Raw genomic sequence first — 23642 nt, 5'->3', positions numbered from 1 at the left:
AGGTTGACCGTTGGTGTCAGCTTGCAAATATGGCACAGACTGTTGTAAGGGTTTCAGAATTTTACCTGTGTCATCCCTGTTTGTATAACCTTTCATGAGACCAGTGGTTGATTATTTATTTTATTATTTTATTTAAGCTGGTCTGATTAGGACCATTTAGACCCTTTCTTACGTTGGACCAGGAGTGCACACATGCAACTCCTTTTTTACATCATAGTTACCTAAGAAATAACAATTTTAATGAGGCAAATAATATTAAATGCTCTGAGTGTGTATAGAGACAGTTGAGTAAACAATACTGTGAAATAATTAAGTTAATACTTCAGTATTTCTATTACTACTGCTGCTGCCATTGATGGTGGTGATGACAATAATAACAATAACAATGGTGGCAGATATAAAAATAATTTATAGGTGCAGAAAATAGATGTTTTCTGACAGAGCCAGTTCTGGGGAAAGGAAATTTAAGGAGACTGCACCAGTGAAGAATACTGGAAAAGGAGGAAGATAGGTTCATTCAAAAGAAGCTGCAACATTCACTTATTGAATGCTAGTTAAAAAAAAAATACTTGCACTTGTACCATATTTCCGTAACCATTAGACAGAAAATGTGAACTATTCTGTAGCTTCTATTTTCAGTAGGATTCAAACAGAAGTAGAAAAATTGGTGATAAACATCCTTTCAAAGTTAATTGAAAGGTTTCCTTCTAGGCCGTAGGAGTGCCTCATAGTAGGTTAAAAAAATCTCATTGTAAGTGCAGTTATGGGTATAAATGTTGAAAAATCTCATTTTCGCTGTTGGATGAAGTATGAGGGTTATTTGGAAAAGAAAGTCCAGTTTCTTATAAAACATAAAAAATCACATTTTTTTTCAAAACCCTGTTTTTATTTAATTCCTTGCATGTTTCTCTATTTTTCTACATAGTTCCGTAGTTGTTTCAACATTTGCCATATCGTTCTACAGTCTTTTGTATCCCTAAGTCATAGATATGTGCCACTTGTTAGGATAACCCATCTTTAACTGCTTCTTTCACTTTGTAATCTGTTGCAAAGTGATTGCCGCCGAGAAACTCCTATAGGCAGTGGGACAAACAAAAATCGCTCACTGCCAAGTCTGTCCATCCACCGTACAGTCCACTCCACTCCCATCTAAAAAATCTGATCAGATTTTGGGTGTGCAGAACAGGGTCTGGTATTGTCATGCACAACAAAACTCCACATTGCTTATTCTGTCGAAGTTTAGTCAGGCTGCATAAACGTGACTAACAAGATTCCATGTCTCTCCCAAAGTACTGTTGCTAGACCCTTGCATATTGAGAGTGTCTGCTTGGTCTTAACTTCGATTGGTGATGTCATGTGACACCATTCCATTAACTGGCAATTAAACTCTGGGATCATATGAGAAACCTCCGTCTGGTCCCGGAACCATACTTCTCACTTATCTGCCAATGAATTTCTGTTACTGCAATGTTCCTTGCGGTCAAAAATTGAATCACTGGCCGTATTTCACATTTGTGTATTGATCAGTAGTTTTAAACTTTTCAAACTGACTGTCAACAGCACATTGCAACAATACCAGTGCAAACAGCATTTGATGAGCAAGGCATGCTGGGAATTGGTACACATGCACATTTCATTGTTCGCGCAACATTCAATTAGCTGTGGTGATTCGGACTTTACTTTCGAAATAACCTTTGTACATTGATTGGATAATGCTTCTTCTTCAGTAAAACTAATGTGACAGTAAAAAATAAAACCTATCAACATTGCTTCCCAAACAGGTTGTATACTAACTCATCAGAAACACCTCACAACATAATTTAGACAATTCTAATCTCAACCTTTTCACACTCATAAGTGTGGCATTGAACAACACATGGAATCAACATGCCTTATGTAGAATTAACTGTTTCCTCTCTCTCTCTCTCTCTCTCTCTCTCTCTCTCTCTCTGCCTAGTGCACACGCGCGCGCGCGCGCACACACACACACACACACAGTGCGGGTAGCACTCTGTTCCACATCTGCACATTATTTAAAGCACCTAGCAAGAAAGGGGACAAAGAAATCAAAAGATGTAATTTAGCCCTGTGTGTCATAAATAAAGGAAATCTAATGCAAGCCACCTGCTGGGGACCCACAACATTTTTGTTATTTATGAATAACGATTTTTACCTACTTGCTATGATTACGACGTAAAAAATGTGCATGTCAGTAACTGTTGCACATGCATCGTTCAGTATCACTTTTGAGAGAAAAAAACTTTTTTACAGAAATCTCTCATCTGTTTTTTATTTGTTAATTACAAATCATTGGCTTCCTGTGTGCAAATTCCACTGCTGTTTTCGCTCTACAAGCCACCATACAGTGGTTATATATATCACCAGATTCATCCCACCATCCTCCTCCTCTTCCTCCTCCTCCTCCTCCTCCTCCACCACCACCACCACCACCACCTTTTGTGAGTCTTGTAATTCTGTGGACAAAGCTCTCTGTGTCCTGTAGCTCTTTTCCCTGCAATTTGTTAAAAATTCGTAGGACACACTTAACTGATTGAACGAACTTGGACAAAGCATGCAGCTTTTCTTTGAATTTTTCCGATATCCTCTGCTAAACCAATGTAGTAAGGATCCCATGCCATCAGACAGTACTTAAAATTACACATGAATTAGATGAGTGAGGATTTAATAAGTGACCTCTTTCATATGTGAACTACACTTGCTGGGGATTCTTCCAAACAGTCTGACTAGGAACCCCTAAAGTACGAGTTCGCAAGTTCAATCTTAAGTAAAGCTCACTTGAAATTTTTGTGCTAATATTAGGACAGAAAACATATTAGTTGCTACTTACTCACCACGTGCTTGAGGAGGATGACAGAAAATGAGTGTTAGGAGGTGCAGAGGTCAACTTTCTGTGGGATGGATGTATTACACTTCACAGAATGGACATTGTCTACATTCAAGAAATGTTCAAGACAAACCATTAACTTGCGCCATGAACACCAAATGAAAAATGGCAACCTATAGTGATCACAAAGATTTGCACCATCAAGATCAAAGGCGAACTCTTCACAAATTATAAACCTTGCAGGACTCTCAAAGAATGCTTATAGAATCATATTGGCATAACGGGATGATGAGATGGTGTGCAACCGAATGTGAAACAGTCTCTTATGGAGCTTATCATGAAATTCTATCTTTTAAGGTGTAGCTGCAGATAATGTGATTATATGTTTTATAGGCATGGAAAAAAACAAGCATCCAGAAACTAAATTTGTGCAGTGGTTTCAGGGGATATGAATTGCAATGTCACACACTTGCCAGGAAGGATAATTTGCTCTAAAGGAGTATGATTTTTGTATGCAGACTAGAAATTAAGCAAAAGTAAGTTATTTTGACCAGCTGTTGGCCAAAAGGAGTGGTCATAACATAGCTGTAGGTATCTTATGCGTATTTACCCACTCTAGTTTGCTGCAACATCAATATTCCCTACCGCCCTTGCAAGATCGCGCACACAAGAAAGAATCATAGAGGCAGAGCACTTTCAACTTCTCAAAGCACAATAAATAACTTTCCAGCCTATTTACCATAATTTCCAGGGTTCCTTTCATATGTATTTTTCTTCAAATTCAGATTGGTTGTAGTTGAAAATCAATTTCTTACTCAAGAATGAGATAAGTTTCTTCATCTCCTCTACAAATTTTCAGACTGATTCTGCAGGTTGCTGTGCATTGTCAAGTTGATGCTTTGTTTCAAATTCTGTTATCTTATGTGTTCCAGTTCTGTAGATTAATATAACAGCAGCAATATTCAGTTTTTCACAATATAATATAACTAGATAGATAAAACCCCTTTTCTTAAACATCTCCAATTCCTTTCCCTTCACTCTTCTTCTTTCCCCCCTAACTCTTCTCCCAGGAGAAGGAGCCATTGGCTCCGAAAGCTTTCATAAATAAAACCTTTCTTTGTATGGTGGCCTCCTGCCACTGCTTGGTTATTAGATTTTTCTATCCATCCAATTACATTATAATTCTGTAGCATTGTTTGAAGTTATGCAACCATCCACTGTTTCCCTTGAAGTCAGTATGTTCTATGTTGTGTGCAATTTGATATGCATAATGTAGTAGGTCATTATCATGCAGAGGCTGTAAATTGTATCGTGCATCCTTGAAACATGCATACACCATTTTTTTTAACAAGTGTGCCTTGTCCTCCCTTGAATAGCCATAGTTTTTCTCGTGCACTATGCATCGTATTGCTGCAGACTTATTTTAAATCTGTTCATATTTACTGCACTACAGATTATCTTCCGTGTACATAATTATGTTTAGTATCTATTCTGTAGGCAACAATTTTCTCTTACTTTGTTTTACAGGGGCAAGACAGGATGAATAGGGAGAGACAGGGGCAAGACAGGATGGATAGTGAGAGGGGGGGAGGGGAGACAGAATGGACAGAGAAAGAGAGGGGGCAAGACAGGATGGATAGGGAGAGAGAGAGAGGGGGGGGGGGAGGCGGCAAGACAGGATGGATAGGGAGAGAGAGAGGGGAGGCAGCAAGACAGGATGGATAGGGAGAGAGAGAGGGGAGGCGGCAAGACAGGATGGATAGGGAGAGAGGGGTGCGGCAAGACAGGATGGAGAGGGAGTGAGGGGGGAGGTGGCAAGACAGGATAGATAGGGGGAGAGGAGGGGCAGCACAGGATAGTTAGGGACAAAAGGGAGGGCAACACAGGATAGATAGGGAGAGAGGGGACCAAGGCAGGATGCACAGAGAGTGAGGGGGCAGGAGAGGGAAAAAGAGGGTAGCAGGAGGGGGAAAGAGGTGGGTAGGAGGAGATGGACAGATAGTTGAGGTGGACAAGAGAGTGGGGAGAGGAAGAGATGGATACGGAGTGGGGAAAGGAGTTTATGCTTATACTACTTAAAACTTCCATGCTAATAGGCTGTGGTCGATGTGTAAAACTTTCTCCTAGCGATTCCTCTCTGACTACAGGAGACATCTTCAGAGGTAAAGTGGCAAGCTGTACCCAGAACTCGAGCGATCCCCAAATATATGGGCAGTGTAGAGGGCACCACAGTCTGTCACATGACGTCGGCTATGAGATTATCTCTGATAGCGCCAACATTCTCGATTGAAAGTAGGAGATTGTCATTCTTATTGCAGTGTTGACATCCAAGTTTTCCTGTTGATATTGTTATGGTTTTTATAAGTCTTAATAGCCTCTCTATACATGAGTGCAATAATGCTATGTTTTCAATATGATGTTCGTTTCACTGAATTTTAGTTCTTGATCACCCTCTTGGTAAACATGTTCTGCTACGGGTGATTGATCTATATGTTCCAGGTGGCAATTTCTCTTGTGTTAACCAGACAGGTGCTAACACGTCTTTTCATGGTACCAATATAAACCAGTCACAACTACAAGAAATTTTGTTTACACCTGTTTTAGCTAAAGAAAGTCGTATATCTTCTGCCGATCATAAACATTCTTTAATCTTGCTGGTGAGTCTGAAGGAAGTTTCCACACTGTACTTGCTCAACACTTTCCTAACACAGTCTGTAAGCTCACTGATACAGGGAAGGAAAACTTGCCCCCATGGGCAGTCATCATACCTCATTGATCCTGATTCTCTCCATAGGGCAAAGTGCTCAATCTATCTCCTTGTTAGAATAATCATTCTTCCTGAATGTCGAGCATAGTAACAGTAATAGTAAATAATAATAATAGTATTATTATTATTCTTTCTTTTCTCAGACGTTATGTCTGGTCAAAAATGGAAAGTGACGCGGACCTTGATCAAGTGTTAATTCCTTTTAACTGTACGGTGTATGTTACATTGCATTTATTAATATACCACGTGGGAAAAATATATCTAAAAACAAAGATGATGTGACTTACCAAACGAAAGCGCTGGCAGGTCGATAGACACACAAACAAACACAAACATACACACAAAATTCAAGCTTTCGCAACAAACTGTTGCCTCATCAGGAAAGAGGGAAGGAGAGGGAAAGACGAAAGGATGTGGGTTTTAAGTGAGAGGGTAAGGAGTCATTCCAATCCCTGGAGCGGAAAGACTTACCTTACGGGGAAAAAAGGACACCAACCACTTTCTCGAACGCCTGGAATCTTTACCCAATCTGTTACCCCCGGAAACCATCCTTGTAACCATTGATGCCACTTCCTTATACACAAATATTCCGCACGTCCAGGGCCTCGCTGTGATGGAGCATTTCCTTTCACGCCAATCACCTCCCACCCTACCTGAAACCTCTTTCCTCATTGCCTTAGCCAGCTTTATCCTGACCCACAACTTCTTCACTTTTGAAGGCCAGACATACCAACAATTAAAGGGAACAGCCATGGGTACCAGGATGGCCCCCTCGTACGCCAACCTATTCATGGGTCACCTAGAGGAAGCCTTCTTGGTTACCCAGGCCTGCCAACCCAAAGTTTGGTACAGATTTGTTGATGACATCTTCATGATCTGGACTCACAGTGAAGAAGAACTCCAGAATTTCCTCTCCAACCTCAACTCCTTTGGTTCCATCAGATTCACCTGGTCCTACTCCAAATCCCACGCCACTTTCCTTGACGTTGACCTCCATCTGTCCAATGGCCAGCTTCACACGTCCATCCACATCAAACCCACCAACAAGCAACAGTACCTCCATTATGACAGCTGCCACCCATTCCACATCAAACAGTCCCTTCCCTACAGCCTAGGTCTTCGTGGCAGACGAATCTGCTCCAGTCCGGAATCCCTGAACCATTACACCAACAACCTGACAACAGCTTTTGCATCCCGTAACTACCCTCCTGACCTGGTACAGAAGCAAATAACCAGAGCCACTTCCTCATCCCCTCAAACCCAGAACCTCCCACAGAAGAACCCCAAAAGTGCCCCACTTGTGACAGGATACTTTCCGGGACTGGACCAGACTCTGAATGTGGCTCTCCAGCAGGGATACGACTTCCTCAAATCCTGCCCTGAAATGAGATCCATCCTTAATGAAATCCTCCCCACTCCACCAAGAGTGTCTTTCCACCGTCCACCTAACCTTCGTAACCTGTTAGTTCATCCCTATGAAATCCCCCAAACCACCTTCCCTACCCTCTGGCTCCTACCCTTGTAACCGCCCCCGGTGTAAAACCTGTACCATGCACCCTCCCACCACCACCTACTCCAGTCCTGTAACCCGGAAGGTGTACACGATCAAAGGCAGAGCCACGTGTGAAAGCACCCACGTGATTTACCAACTGACCTGCCTACACTGTGATGCATTCTATGTGGGAATGACCAGCAACAAACTGTCCATTCGCATGAATGGACACAGGCAGACAGTGTTTGTTGGTAATGAGGATCACCCTGTGGCTAAACATGCCTTGGTGCACAGCCAACACATCTTGGCACAGTGTTACACTGTCCGGGTTATCTGAATACTTCCCACCAACACCAACCTATCCGAACTCCGGAGATGGGAACTTGCTCTTCAATATATCCTCTCTTCCCGTTACCCACCAGGCCTCAATCTCCGCTAATTTCGAGTTGCCGCCACTCATACCTCACCTGTCATTCAACAACATCTTTGCCTCTGCACTTCCGCCTCGACTGACATCTCAGCCCAAACTCTTTGTCTTTAAATATGTCTGCTTGTGTCTGTATATGTGTGGATGGATATGTGTGTGTGTGTGTGTGTGCGAGTGTATACCAGTCCTTTTTTCCCCCTAAGGTAAGTCTTTCCACTCCCGGGATTGGAATGACTCCTTACCCTCTCGCTTAAAACCCACATCCTTTCGTCTTTCCCTCTCCTTCCCTCTTTCCTGATGAGGCAACAGTTTGTTGCGAAAGCTTGAATTTTGTGTGTATGTTTGTGTTTGTTTGTGTGTCTATCAACCTGCCAGCGCTTTCGTTTGGTAAGTCACATCATCTTTGTTTTTAGATATATTTTTACATTGCATTTAGGAACTTTCGGGTAATTGAACATGTATCAATAATTACAGATTTCTGTAGTTGTATATATATGTTTGGATGTAGCTGTATTGCGTTGATGTACTGGTGGATATTGTGTGGTATGACTCCTGTAGTTGATAGTATAATTGGTATAATGTCAACTTTATCCTGATGCCACATGTCCTTGACTTCCTCAGCCAGTTGGATGTATTTTTCAATTTTTTCTCCTGTTTTCTTCTGTATATTTGTTGTATTGGGTATGGATATTTCGATTAGTTGTGTTAATTTCTTCTTTTTATTGGTGAGTATGTTGTCAGGTTTGTTATGTGGTGTTGTTTTATCTGTTATAATGGTTCTGTTCCAGTATAATTTGTATTCATCATTCTCCAGTACATTTTGTGGTTCATACTTGTATGTGGGAACGTGTTGTTTTATAAGTTTATGTTGTAAGGCAAGCTGTTGATGTATTATTTTTGCTACATTGTCATGTCTTCTGGGGTATTCTGTATTTGCTAGTATTGTACATCCGCTTGTGATGTGATCTACTGTTTCTGTTTGTTGTTTGCAAAGTCAGCATTTATCTGTTGTGGTATTGGGATCTTTAATAATATGCTTGCTGTAATATCTGGTGTTTATTGTTTGATCCTGTATTGCAATCATGAATCCTTCCGTCTCACTGTATATATTGCCTTTTCTTAGCCATGTGTTGGATGCGTCTTGATCGATGTGTGGCTGTGTTAGATGATACGGGTGCTTGCCATGTAGTGTTTTCTTTTTCCAATTTACTTTCTTTGTATCTGTTGATGTTATGTGATCTAAAGGGTTGTGGAAGTGGTTATGAAATTGCAGTGGTGTAGCCGATGTATTTATATGAGTGATTGCTTTGTGTATTTTGCTAGTTTCTGCTCGTTCTATAAAGAATTTTCTTAAATTGTGTACCTGTCCATAATGTAGGTTTTTTTATGTCGATAAATCCCCTTCCTCCTTCCTTACTGCTTAATGTGAATCTTTCTGTTGCTGAATGTATGTGATGTATTCTATATTTGTGGCATTGTGATCGTGTAAGTGTATTGAGTGCTTCTAGGTCTGTGTTACTCCATTTCACTACTCCAAATGAGTAGGTCAATATTGGTATAGCATAAGTATTTATTGCTTTTGTCTTGTTTCTTGCTGTCAATTCTATTTTCAGTATTTTTGTTAGTCTTTGTGTATATTTTTCTTTTAGTTCTTCTTTAATATTTCTATTAACTATTCCTATTTTTTGTCTGTATCCTAGATATATATAGGCATCTGTTTTTTCCATCACTTCTATGCAGTCGTTGTGCTTATCCAATATGTAATCTTCTTGTTTAGTGTGTTTTCCCTTGAATATGCTATTTTTCTTACATTTGTCTGTTCCAAAAGCCATATTTATATCATTGCTGAATACTTCTGTTACCTTTAGTAATTGGTTGAGTTGTTGATTTGTTACTGCCAGTAGTTTTAGATCATCCATGTATAGCAAATGTGTGATTTTGTGTGGGTATGTTCCAGTAATATTGTATCCATAATTTGTGTTATTTAGCATGTTGGATAGTGGGTTCAGAGCAAGGCAGAACCAGAAAGGACTTAATGAGTCTCCTTGGTATCTTCCACACTTAATCTGTATTGACTGTGATGTGATATTATTTGAATTTGTTTGGATATTAAGTGTGGTTTTCCAATTTTTCGTTACTATGTTCAGGAACTGTATCAATTTAAGATCTACTTTGTACATTTCCAATATTTGTTGTAACCATGAGTGGGGTACACTATCAAAAGCTTTTTGGTAATCTATTTATGCGTAGAGTAGCGACTTTTGTTTAGTTTTAGCTTGATATGTCACCTCTGCATCTATTATCAGTTGCTCTTTACATCCTCGTGCTCCTTTGCAACAGCCTTTTTGTTCTTCATTTATAATTTTGTTCTGTGTTGTATGTGTCATTAATTTCTGTGTAATGACTGAAGTTAATATTTTGTATATTGTTGGTAGGCATGTTATGGGGCGATATTTAGCTGGGTTTGCTGTGTCTGCATGATCTTTAGGTTTCAGATAAGTTATTCCATGTGTAAGTGTATCGCGGAATGTGTACGGGTCTGCAATGTAACTGTTAAATAATTTATCTAAAAACAAAGAAGATGTGACTTACCAAACGAAAGTGCTGGCAGGTTGATAGACACACAAACAAACACAAACATACACACAAAATTCTAGCTTTCACAACCAATGGTTGCTTCATCAGGAAAGAGGGAAGGAGAGGGAAAGACGAAAGGATGTGGGTTTTAAGCGAGAGGGTAAGGAGTCATTCCAATCCCGGGAGCGGAAAGACTTACCTTAGGGGGAAAAAAGGACAGGTATACACTCGCATACACACACACATCCATCCCCATATACACAGACACAAGCAGACATTTGTAAAGACAAAGAGTTTGGGCTGAGATGTCAGTCGAGGCGGAAGTGCAGAGGCAAAGATGTTGTTGAATGACAGGTGAGGTATGAGTGGCGGCAACTCGAAATTAGCGGAGATTGAGGCCTGGTGGGTAACGGGAAGAGAGGATATATTGAAGAGCAAGTTCCCATCTCCGGAGTTCGGATAGGTTGGTGTTGGTGGGAAGTATTCAGATAACCCGGACAGTGTAACACTGTGCCAAGATGTGTTGGCTGTGCACCAAGGCATGTTTAGCCACAGGGTGATCCTCATTACCAACAAACACTGTCTGCCTGTGTCCATTCATGCGAATGGACAGTTTGTTGCTGGTCATTCCCACATAGAATGCATCACAGTGTAAGCAGGTCAGTTGGTAAATCACGTGGGTGCTTTCACACGTGGCTCTGCCTTTGATCGTGTACACCTTTCGGGTTACAGGACTGGAGTAGGTGGTGGTGGGAGGGTGCATGGGACAGGTTTTACACCGGGGGCGGTTACAGGGTAGGAGCCAGAGGGTAGGGATGAACTAAGAGGTTACGAAGGTTAGGTGGACGGCGGAAAGACACTCTTGGTGGAGTGGGGAGGATTTCATGAAGGATGGATCTCATTTCAGGGCAGGATTTGAGGAAGTTGTATCCCTGCTGGAGAGCCACATTCAGAGTCTGATCCAGTCCTGGAAAGTATCCTGTCACAAGTGGGGCACTTTTGGGGTTCTTCTGTGGGAGGTTCTGGGTTTGAGGGGATGAGGAAGTGGCTCTGGTTATTTGCTAATGTACCAGGTTGGGAGGATAGTTGCGGGATGCGAAAGCTGTTTTCAGGTTGTTGGTGTAATGGTTCAGGGCTTCTGGACTGGAGCAGATTCATTTGCCATGAAGACCTAGGCTGTAGGGAAGGGACCGTTTGATGTGGAATGGGTGGCAGCTGTCATAATGGAGGTACTGTTGTTTGTTGGTGGGCTTGATGTGGACGGACGTGTGAAGCTGGCCATTGGACAGGTGGATGTCAACGTCAAGGAAAGTGGCATGGGATTTGGAGTAGGACCAGGTGAATCTGATGGAACCAAAGGAGTTGAGGTTGGAGAGGAAATTCTGGAGTTGTTCTTCACTGTGGGTCCAGATCATGAAGATGTCATCAATAAATCTGTAACAAACTTCCGGTTGGCAGGCTTTCGTAACCTAGAAAGCTTCCTCTAAGCGACCCATAAATAGGTTGGCGTACGAGTGGGCCATCCTGGTACCCATGGCTGTTCCCTTTAGCTGTTGGTATGTCTGGCCTTCGAAAGTGAAGAAGTTGTGGGTCAGGATGAAGCTGGCTAAGGCAATGAGGAAAGAGGTTTTAGATAGGATGGCAGGTGATCGGCATGAAAGGAAGTGCTCCATCGCAGCGAGGCCCTGGATGTGCGGAATATTTGTGTATAGGGAAGTGGCATCAATGGTTACAAGGATGGTTTCCGGGGGTAACAGATTGGGTAAGGATTCCAGGCGTTCGAGAAAGTGGTTGGTGTCTTTGATGAAGGATGGGAGACTGCATGTAATGGGTTGAAGGTGTTGATCTACGTAGGCAGAGATACGTTCTGTGGGGGCTCTGTAACCAGCTACAATGGGGCGGCCTGGATGATTGGGTTTGTGTGTTTTAGGTAGAAGGTAGGGGTGCGGGGTGTCGGTGGGGTCAGGAGGTTGATGGAGTCAGGTGAAAGGTTTTGTAGGGGGCCTAAGGTTCTGAGGATTCCTTGAAGCTCCGCCTGGACATCAGGAATGGGATTACCTTGGCAAACTTTGTAAGTAGTGTTGTCTGAAAGCTGACGCAGTCCCTAAGCCACATACTCCCGACGATCCTTTCCCTCTCCTTCCCTCTTTCCTGATGAAGCAACCATTGGTTGCGAAAGCTAGAATTTTGTGTGTATGTTTGTGTTTGTTTGTGTGTCTATCGACCTGCCAGCACTTTCGTTTGGTAAGTCACATCTTCTTTGTTTTTAGATAAATTTTTCCCACGTGGAATGTTTCCATCTATTGTATTCATATCATTAATTTGAACCCAACAATTACGTTTGTTATAGTCACTGTTGCATTTCGAAATCTTTTCTGTCATCTTATTTTCTCTTTCTGTTTTTGCAAGTAGTTTCACTTTGTATTCACCTTCTCCTTTTTACAGTAATCTACCATACAATTTATCCCGCCTATATATACTCAATAATACGTAACCCACTTCCGCTTTCAACACTACCGCTGCTACAAAATCCACCATTTCCATTCACAAACAGTTCCTTTCACTCATTAAACAACCATTTTGCTAGTTCTAAAAACTTTCGCTTTATGTCCATTTCCGTTTCTCCCACATCACTAATCATTTTTAGCTGCTTCCCACAGGTTTTAACGTAATTATTTCTTCGTCAGACAATTGTTAGCCTCAGTTTCATAATCTGCCACCACAAAAGCACTCCTTTTAATACATTTGCATGCAGTTTTTTCGAAATTTTCCCGAATTTCTCCACCCTTTAACATGTTTTGGAGGCAACACAACCACCTAACCTTTGTGCACATCGTTGTTTACAAACCCAAGTTCACCACAGGATCAACATAGCTCAGCTTTTACCAACCCTTTTTCGCCTTTTTTCACACCAGATCTCCAGTTGCTTTATCTCTCCCCATATATTTTTATTTTCATTTTCATTTCAGCCTCATGTCACACTTTCCACCTTCTAATACCATGTCACCCTCACAACATCCCCACAACGACCCCATTAAGTTTTATTTACATTCCCTCCGCAAACATGCCTTCGCCCTAGGCAGATTACGCTCCCATATTTTATTTTCCCAGGCCTGCCTGACATTTGGCAATACCCCCAAAGGCCTTACACTTAAAGTTCCCATCTCTGGCTGCAACCCTTCTTTCCATCAGTCCCTATACCAATTCCAAACTGAACAATCCATTGCCCTCACCCACCTAATCCTTCACCTACACATCAACTCAGCCAATGAACACACCCGTCAACTCCTATCCTTAATAAAAGTCCTCAATCTTTCCTCTCCCACATCCACACCGGCTGTTCAGAGCACCCTCCTACAGGCCAACCGCAAATTAGAACAGCATGCCACCCTCCACCTCAAAAAGCTATCCAATCTCCTGGTTTCCCACCTCCGGAAAGGCAACTCACTCACCCTTCACAACCTTTCCAGCAAACCTCAACCTCCTCTCATTGCACACAGACACAGTCTCTCCCATCTACTCAATCTCCCACTTCCTGCTCCACTCCCCCCAAAACCTCAAAATTCAAATCAACACAATCTGGAACCACAACACCCATATTCAGTAGTTAACCTTTCCTCCAAACCACTCTCCCAATCCGAAACCTCTGTCCTATCCAAAGGCCTCACCTTCAGCCCCACTCCCAGATTCAACCAAACAGCCCTCGTCAAAGATCTATTGTCCTACACTCGTACTCTCTGCTGGAAGTATCACTTTGCCACGAAGAAAAATGATCCTAATCCTACTCCTAATGATCCACCTCCCCAAGACACTATCCAAATTGAACCCTGCCTGGAACAGTTCCGTCCTCCGTCACAGCGGGACCCACCTCCTCTTCCTCAAAATCACCCTCTCCAAACCTTCGAGGAATTTCTCACTTCCGGCCTTGCCTCTCAATCCTTCTTAAAAAACCTTAATCCTACTCCCAACATCACCACCGCTGAAGCCCAGGCCATCCGTGATCTGAAGGCTGACCGATCCATCGTCATTCTTCCGGCGGACAAGGGTTCCACGACCGTGGTACTTGATCGTCGGGAGTATGTGGTTGAGGGACTGCATCAGCTTTCAGACAACGCACATCCAGGGCCTCGCTGCGATGGAGCACTTCCTTTCACGCCGATCACCTGCCACCCTATCTAAAACCTCTTTCCTCATTGCCTTAGCCAGCTTCATCCTGACCCACAACTTCTTCACTTTCGAAGGCCAGACATACCAACAACTAAAGGGAACAGCCATGGGTACCAGGATGGCCCACTCGTACGCCAACCTATTTATGGGTCGCTTAGAGGAAGCCTTCTTGGTTACGAAAGCCTGCCAACTGGAAGTTAGTTACAGATTTATTGATGACATTTTCATGATCTGGACCCACAGTGAAGAACAACTCCAGAATTTCCTCTCCAACCTCAACTCCTTTGGTTCCATCAGATTCACCTGGTCCTACTCCAAATCCCATGCCACTTTCCTTGACGTTGACCTCCACCTGTCCAATGGCCAGCTTCACACGTCCGCCCACATCAAGCCCACCAACAAACAACAGTACCTCCATTATGACAGCTGCCACCCATTCCACATCAAACGGTCCCTTCCCTACAGCCTAGGTCTTCATGGCAAACGAATCTGCTCCAGTCCGGAAGCCCTGAACCATTACACCAACAACCTGAAAACAGCTTTCGCATCCTGCAACTACCCTCCAGACCTGGTACAGAAGCAAATAACCAGAGCCACTTCCTCATCCCCTCAAACCCAGAACCTCCCACAGAAGAACCCCAAAAGTGCCCCACTTGTGACAGGATACTTTCCAGGACTGGATCAGACTCTGAATGTGGCTCTCCAGTAGGGATACGACTTCCTCAAATCCTGCCCTGAAGTGAGACCCATCCTTCATTAAATCCTCCTCCCTCCACCAAGAGTGTCTTTCCGCCGTCCACCTAACCTTTGTAACCTCTTAGTTCATCCCTATGAAATCCCCAAACCACCTTCCCTACCCTCTGGCTCCTACCCTTGTAACCGCCCCCGGTGTAAAACCTGTACCATGCACCCTCCCACCACCACCTACTCCAGTCCTGTAACCCGGAAGGTGTACACGAGCAAAGGCAGAGCCACGTGTGAAAGAGCCGACGTGATTTACCAACTGACCTACCTACACTGTGAAGCTTTCTATGTGGGAATGACCAGCAACAAACTGTCCATTCGCATGAATGGACACAGGCAGACAGTGTTTGTTGGTAATGAGGATCACCCTGTGGCTAAACATGCCTTGGTGCACGGCCAGCACATCTTGGCACAGTGTTACACTGTCCGGGTTATCTGGATACTTCCCACTAACACCAATCTGTCAGAACTCCGGAGATGGGAACTTGCCCTTCAGTATATCCTCTCTTCTCGTTACCAGCCAGGCCTCAACCTCCACTAATTTCAAGTTGCCGCCACTCATACCTCACCTGTCATTCAACAACACGTTTGCCCATGTACTTCCACCTCGACTGACATCTCAGCCCAAAATCTTTGCCTTTACAAATGTCTGCTTGTGTCTGTGTATGTGCGGATGGATATGTGTGTGTGTGCGAGTGTATACCTGGTCTTTTTTCCCCCTAAGGTAAGTCTTTCCGCTCCCGGGATTGGAATGACTCCTTACCCTCTCCCTTAAAACCCACATCCTTTCGCCTTTCCCTCTCCTTCCCTCTTTCCTGATGAAGCAACCATTGGTTGTGAAAGCTAGAATTTTGTGTGTATGTTTGTGTTTGTTTGTGTGTCTATCAGCCTGCCAGTGCTTTTGTTTGGTAAGTCACATCTTCTTTGTTTTTAGATATATTTTTCCCACATGGAATGTTTCCCTCTATTATATTCATGTTAAATAATTTAGTTAGATGTGAATGTGTTGAGGTGAACTTCTTTAGCCAGAAATTTGCTATTTTATCTTTTCCAGGGGCTTTCCAATTGTGAGTAGAATTAATTGCTTGGGTGACTTCATGTTGCAAAATGACCACTTCAGGCATTAGTGGTGTCATCTTGTATGTGTCTGTTTCTGCTTGTATCTACCGTGCATGTCTGTTATGTTGTACCGGGTTTGACCATATGTTGCTCCAGAAGTGTTCCATGTCTGTTATGTTTGGTGGATTGTCTATTTTAACATGTGTGTTATCTATTGTATGGTAAAATTTCTTTTGGTTTGTGTTGAATGTTTGGTTTTGTTTCCTTTTATTTTCACTTTTTTTGTATCTTCTAAGTCGTTTGGCCAATTCTTGTAATTTCTGCTTCTTTTCATCTAATTTCTCTATTGCTTCTTGTTGTGAGATTTTACCTAACCTTTTTCATTTTTTTTTCTGACATTTCATTTCTTATAAATTGTGTTAGCTGTCCGATGTCTTTTCTCAGTTTTTCTATTCTTTTCTGTAGCCTGTGTTGCCATGCTGGTTTTGTGGGTTTCTTTTGTGTTTTGGTTGGTTCTGATCTCTGCCTAGTGTGTATATTTAGTGTAGTGAGTGCGCCTATATAAACCAGTAATTTGTAACTCTTCCATAGTTGTATTTTCATTTATTTTGTTGTGTATGATTGTGTTGATAGTTGTTGTTGTTGTTGTTTAGACTTGTGGGTTACTTGGTAGTGTATGCAAGAATGGTCTAATGTCTTTATTTGTGTCTTTGTATTCTATATATGTCAGCTGAAATTTTTCTTCTATATCTAACATATGTCTCTCTTCGTGTTCTATTTGTGCTTGTTCTGGTGGCTGTCTTAAGATTTTGTTTTCCCCTGATTGTTTAATTGACGCGTGTTGTTCTTTGTTTGCTCTGGGATGTTTGAGTCCATTACTGTATTTTCTTCTTCTTCTTCTTCTTCTGATTGCACAACTGTATTTTCTTCTTCTTCTGATTGCACATTATTATTATTATTGTTATTATTATTATTATTATTATTATTATTACTATTATTATTATTATTATTATTATTAGTCGCCAGTGTGGCTCAATGGCCAGGTTAAAATGATATACTTGGATGGCAGTTTGGCATCTCCAGTAATCCCCCTGTGGTAAGGGGACCTATAGTTTCTCGTGGAATCTGCAGCACGTGTAGTTTCTGATGTATCTTCACATTATTGAGATGTAAAGGTCCAGACAGGATTTTATCTTGCAACTTTTCATGTTCCAAGCACATGCTTTTACCCCTAGTCCACCAGGCCTGATATTCGTTTATCTTGGAATACATGCTGTAATTCAGGTAACAGAGAGATAAAAGTAACTTCCTGGCAGATTATAACTGTGTGCCGGACCGAGACTCGAACTCAGGAACTTTGCCTTTCGCGGGCAACTGCTCTACCATCTGAGCTGCCCAAGCACGACTCACGCCCCGTCCTCATTGCTACTATACGAGTCGTGGTGCGGCACACAGTTTTAATCTGCCAGGAAGTTTCATATCAGCACACACTCTGCTGGAGAGTGAAAATCTCATTCTGGAAACATCCCCCAGGCTGTGGCCAAGCCATGTTTCCGCAGTATATTTTCTTTCAGAAGTGCTAGTTCTGCAAGGTTCGCAGGAGAGCTTCCGTAAAGTTTGGAAGGTAGGAGACAAGGTACTGGCAGAAGTAAAGCTGTGAGGACGGGGCGTGAGTCGTGCTTGGGTAGCTCAGATGGTAGAGCACTTGCCTGCGAAAGGCAAAGGTCCCGAGTACGAGTCTCGGCCTGGCACACAGTTTAAATCTGCCAGGAAGTTTCATATCAGCACACATTCCGCTGCAGAGTGAAAATCTCATCCTGGAAACAGAGAGATAAATGTGTTAAACATTTTATCATCTAGTTTCGTACTGAGCTCGAGAGTCCACAGCTCATGTTCTAAAGTGCGCGTCATATATCTTGGCGGCCGAGTTTAGGTTCGTTCTGCGCATCTGACGTCACAAAACACAGTCAGCCAATGAACAGAGAACGACGTTGCCAGATCTCGACTGCAGTGCAGAGCACAGACGAGTGTCTTCAGTTTTAGAAACGTTCAGTCATAAATAAAGTAATAGAACAAAAGCAATGTCTTGATAGCAGACTTTCTTTTATAGAAAGTTTGGAAAAAGCATTCTTTATACCAATTGCTTCATATTCTATTAATTAATTAAACCAAACAAGCAATAAGACTTCTAATTCAGGCGATAGCAAGGAAAGGTGTTTGTTTCAATCTCACGAACTGCTTTTTCGCAATACAGAACAGCGGTAATTGTTTATTTCCTACTGTACTTCGACGAAGCGTGAGTAATTCATAGTCATACCAACAGTGTTTATAAGTAGTTGCGTGAGTGTTAGAGTCCTTATGGACTTACACTGTTTGCTGAGCTGAGGTAGCGGAACGGTTAAGGTATTGGGCTGGCAAGTGAAAGGTTATGAGTTCAAACCTTGTATGCTGCTTAATATTTTCTTTATTTTAAAACAATATTGCAGTGCCTTACTTCACGAATTTTATTCGTTTGAATGAAATTTCTAGTGCTTTGCCTCTTCATTAACTTTTTCGCTGCTGCAGACACGTGCTCCCCGCATTCCGCGCTGTGCGCAATTTTGTCATCACTGCACTTCTCGCCTGTGCAGACACATGGTGTTCCCACTGCTTTGACACACTTATTATTCGATTTCACAAAAACTATTCGGCCAAAAAATTTGATTATTACACGTCTTCTTGACTGATACCTTCCCCCCATAAATGACTTAATTTTGTTTTGATGTGCAGCATTAAATGTAGTAAACCATTGCACGAAATTTTGAAGAGTTTCCAGAGGTAAAAGTCCATAGCGTATACTTTCCGTATGGTCGATTTTAGTTGCCACAATGTTGAGAATGAAATGTGGACAAGATACCTAAATTTCATATAATATTTACTGTATAATAATATCTCATTTAATTGAAGTACCACATAGGTGTCGTATGTAATATTGAAAAATATTCCGTCTTTCGCGACTGTAATAGAAGTTTTATTTACACAGGGTGCGTTTGGCTTTATTTTAAAGCACTTCCATCGGTGAAAGGTATGGCACATACACAATGGTATTGATGTTCTATTTCTTGTTTTTGTTCCACAGTCGCAGTTTTACCAATGGTATTGAAATATATCCCTCTTCTGCAACTGTAATAAGCGACTTATTTAGACCAGACGCGTTTCTCTCTTTTGAAGCATCATAAGAGGACTGTATTTTGTGTCCTCCATTGCCAAGTCACCTTTCGTAGTTTTGTGCTGCGGTAGCACAATATTCAACGTTTGTGTTGGCTCATCAGTGTTTTAGCAAATAAATGCTGTTTGTGTGTGCCACACACAAAATTATATTTGACATAGCTCTGAGCACTTCACTGACAGACGGTATATTCGAGTCCTAATGTTTTTGTAAGTCCACAGTTTTGTTTAATGTATTTTGTCTACTTCCATTTGATCGATTGAAGTGCTTTAAAATAAAGCCAAACGTGCCCAGTGTAAGTAAAACTTTTGTTACAGTCTCGAAAGGTGGAATATTTCTCAATATTACATACAACACTTATGTGGTACTTAAATTAAATTAAATATATAGGTATCTTGTCCACATTTCATTCTCAACATTGTGGCAACTAAAATCGACCATCCGGAAAGTATATATACTCTATGGACTTTACCTCTGCAAACTCTTCAAAATTTCGTGCAATGGTTTACTATATTTAATGCTGCATAATAACTGCGTTGAACATCGAAACAAAATTAAGTCATTTATGGGGGGAAGGTATCAGTCAAGAAGATCGGTAAAAATCTAATTTTTGAGCCAAATAGTTTTTGTGGAATCGAATGATAAAGAGTGTCAAAGCAGTCGGAACACAATGTGTCTGCACAGGCGAGCAGTGCAGTGACAAAATCGCCCACAGTGCGGAATGCAGGGAGCACGTCTTTGTAGCAGCGAAAGGGTTAATGCGGCCGTGGTGGCTTTACTTCATGAACTGCGCGCTCCCCCCTAAACGTAAGCTTGCGAACTATGCTGTACTATGGCGCTGCTTCACTTGGCGCGTGCGTCGTGTGCAACTGGCAACGCAGCAATCTCCCGCGTCTAGGCGGGCATGCGCGAGCCGCCAAGATAAAAGAATTGAACTATAGTGGCTATCGTTGCTGCCTCTGGATCATGGGGTCCTGGGTTCAATTCCCGGCAGTGTTGAGGATTTTCTCTGCACAGGGACTGGGTGTTTATGTTGTCATCATCATCATCATCATCATCATCATCATTCTTGATAGTGGCTAGATTGGACTGCGTAAAAATTGAAGGGTGACAAAATTGGGACTTTGTACAGGCACTGATGACCGTGCATTTGAGCACCCCACAAACCAAATATCATCATCATCATCCTGAGCTCGCGGAAATAATTTAATACCTTCTGCACTCTAAGAATGTATTTTAAAATGTCACACTTCTCAAGGATTATGCAGGGCCTATAATAATAAAGGGCATAAAGGCATACGTTGAAAGTACATGATACTAGAAGCAAAAAAGTCTGGTACATAAGGGATCTAAAATGCATACCTGAAGAGCTGTAGGTACTTCATCTTCAATACTGTAAAACAAAACTCTTCTACTGCAAGCTCTTTGCTTTCCATATTTTGAAAGATAATATGGACCAAAAAAAGATAAATTTCCAATAAAAATGGGTTCGGTTCTTAAGTGCATACTTTAAGAGCTGTGTGCACTTCTTCAGGAGAAGAGATATTTCACAGTAGTGAAGATGAAAGAGTGCGCATAGCTCTTAAGGTATGCACTTTAGTGTCCATATTTAATAGACATTTTTACTTGCTATGGTCCATGCTATCATCTCTCAAAATACGGAAAGTAAAGAGCTTGCAGTAGAAGAGATTTGTTCCACATTATTGAAGATGTAGTGGTGGTAGTAATAGTAGGTGGTGGTGGTGGTGGTGGTGATGGTGGTATTAGTAGTAGTGGTAGTAGTAGTAGTAGTAGTAGTGGTGGGTATGAATTTTACAGCCCATTTTTATTAGACTTTGTTCCTTCTATTATTGTATGCTTTCTACTGTATGCATTTACACCATTAATTAGGATACACCTTTATGTCTAAGAAAACTGAAAAATGTTGAGTTGTGGGGTTCTTAAAGTAACAACTTGCACAAATTGTTTTAAATTATTTGATGATTTTAAGAAATGTCCAACACTAGATTTGTAAGAAATAGTCATAAATAACTTATCAGTTACATTTATCTTATTGTTCTTACACCTTTTGAGTTCAAAAATTTGTTCTACCGAATGTTCCAGGAAGCCGTTCGGTTTATAAAGACCTTGAAACACAAGTAGTAATTGTAACAACAAATAAGAAGCTGCAAAAGGCACTCAAAGAAGAGCAAGAGCAACTTTATTCCAGGGGAATTCCATTCACAGAAAAGACAGTTGCAGATTCCAAACAGGAGACAGCTCTCTGGGTTCATACTGTAGTAAAATTATTCAGGCATTACTTCTAAGACTAATAGAGGTAAGTTTCAGTTTATTGTGTTTGGGCAGCTTGTGTGAAAATGCTTCTTTGGAAAGTGCTACTGACTAAACTAATTTATTGAGAAATTTCTCTATATTATGAAGTAGGAGGCCACTAACTTATCTGTCCATGTTTTAGTGTTCTTTTCCTGCCCTTATTTGCTTATCACTTTTATTCAACACCGTATGCAGAGTTGATTGGTCAGTGTGCATTTCATAGTGTCTTTAGGAAATTTCAGAGCTTCCTCATTTTCTGTTGTTTGCTACTAGGTGCAATTTTGTAATTGACAGTTGCTCTTGAATCCAGGTATGAGAGACACCATAGCCGTGAGTTACAAAACATTAAGATGGAAACAATAATAATGTGATGAATATATACTGAGAATTGAAAAACTGTGCCAGACGAGGACTCGAGCCAAGATTTCCTGCTTACCTATAAGCAGTGACCTTAACTGTTCTGAGAACACCTCCAGACTTGACTCAAAATTTGTCACTGATATTTCCACCTAAGATTTCCAAACCCTACTGTCAGAGGTTCCCCCCTGGGATATGTGGGAATAACAACATAGGGGGACAGAGCTGGTGCATGACACGGCTTACACTGCCACAAGGAATATAGTGAAAGGATTGAAGTGTGTTGAAATGAATGATGCTATTTTCAAGTGATTCACACAACTTTTGAACACGTGCTTCAAATTCTGTTTTGGTCTTAGCTAATCATTTAAATCCATCCATCATATTCAGTGGTGAATGTGTTGTTAAATGGAGATGCTGCAGAATGCATCTGCTACAATCATATAAAACAAAACAGTGCTCATGTCTTTCACTTGTACTGATGTTCATTCTTAAAGCCAAAATTGGTGATTTATAATTTGTCAGTAAACTTTAATTTAATCAACAGTGACTCAAGCAAACCAGGTAACTATAGATTTGACTAATAATAATGGTAATGTTCGTTTAACTTTACATATCACCCACCTCCCCTTCCCCACCCTGATTCAAGTCCGGAGAGTGCCAGAGGCATCTCAGCCGCCACAGTATCAGTTATGCTGGGAGTTGTGCCTCTTTAAGATAAACACTGGCCATTTCAATGCTGCATTTGTGAAATTTAATGAATTTATGACTATAACTCTCCTTTCTATGCACGAGTATTTCTAAAACACTCATGTTTCCCCTCTGTGTTACAATACTGTTACTTTGTGTATGTAAATTATACCTTTTTTTTAAAATATTATTTCTCAGTAATGTAACTATTCAAAAATAATAAGTCGTGGAAGTGTTGTTGAAAAATAAATGCTCCTTATTGTGATTGGAACAATGTGTTTTCATTTGAATGTCAAAAGTAATGTCTTCTCATGCTGATTGTTGCGTACTGGCAAATTCTCTTTGGTCTTTCTTCCATACCTTCCCTGGATTATTCAATTTAAATTATAGATTCCTGTGAGTATAGATTTTCATGTGTCTTGCTAAATTTTAAATGAATGTGTATGAAGTGCTATAACTACTGGAAAATAAAAGGGAGTTAATTTTCATCTCAGTACGTGTTCATGTACTTCAGATATGTCACACACAATTAATGCAAAATATTGAAGCTTAATTGTACTTTCCTATATTTCTTCTTTCCGTTTCTTCTTTACCCTGCAATATATAACTTCAAATATGTCTTCATTAAATCCTAACTAAAATGTTTTTTTTTATTAAAGATTTTGTTTATTTTATAATTCTTTTTTTAAGGCTGCAATTCGTTAAAGCTTCGAGCCTATGAAGATCATCGTGACAATCAATGTGACTCACAATTATTACACACACTGTCTTTCTTTATCCACCTGATTTGTTGGAAACTGATCAAAATAATGAGTGTGTTAATTGATAGTACAAATGTTATGAATCTGTAAAACATTTTAATATATTAAAATTACAGTATTATCAAATATAAAAAAAAGGTCTCTTGCATTAGTATGAGCCAAATGGAAAATCATTATGCCTCCTTGAAAGTGAAAAAGAATATGAAGTCTCAAATATGTAATTGTTTTTTGCTGC

General features: G+C 41.1%; 1 protein-coding gene across 6 annotated transcripts in view; it reads left to right on the top strand.

Annotated features, from left to right (window-relative positions):
• LOC126456821 (CDP-diacylglycerol--glycerol-3-phosphate 3-phosphatidyltransferase, mitochondrial) overlaps window positions 1–23642 on the top strand; it is a 123685-nt gene that overhangs the window by 75840 nt on the left and 24203 nt on the right. For 4 of the 6 annotated variants that reach the window (XM_050092620.1, XM_050092622.1, XM_050092618.1 and 1 more), the window contains one exon: window positions 21390–21603. In XM_050092620.1, coding sequence (XP_049948577.1) covers window positions 21390–21592 — 203 coding nt within the window. In that variant the 3' untranslated portion in view covers window positions 21593–21603. Of the gene's footprint in view, window positions 1–5344; window positions 5503–21389; window positions 21604–23336; window positions 23472–23642 lie in introns of those variants that run through there. The other 2 variants (XM_050092619.1, XM_050092621.1) reach the window with 2 other exon arrangements.

Source organism: Schistocerca serialis, chromosome 2 (genome assembly GCF_023864345.2).
Source record: "Schistocerca serialis cubense isolate TAMUIC-IGC-003099 chromosome 2, iqSchSeri2.2, whole genome shotgun sequence".
Taxonomy (NCBI): Eukaryota; Metazoa; Arthropoda; class Insecta; order Orthoptera; family Acrididae; genus Schistocerca; species Schistocerca serialis.
Note: the sequence above shows the minus strand (reverse complement) of the source record. Positions and strands in the feature narration are given on the sequence as shown.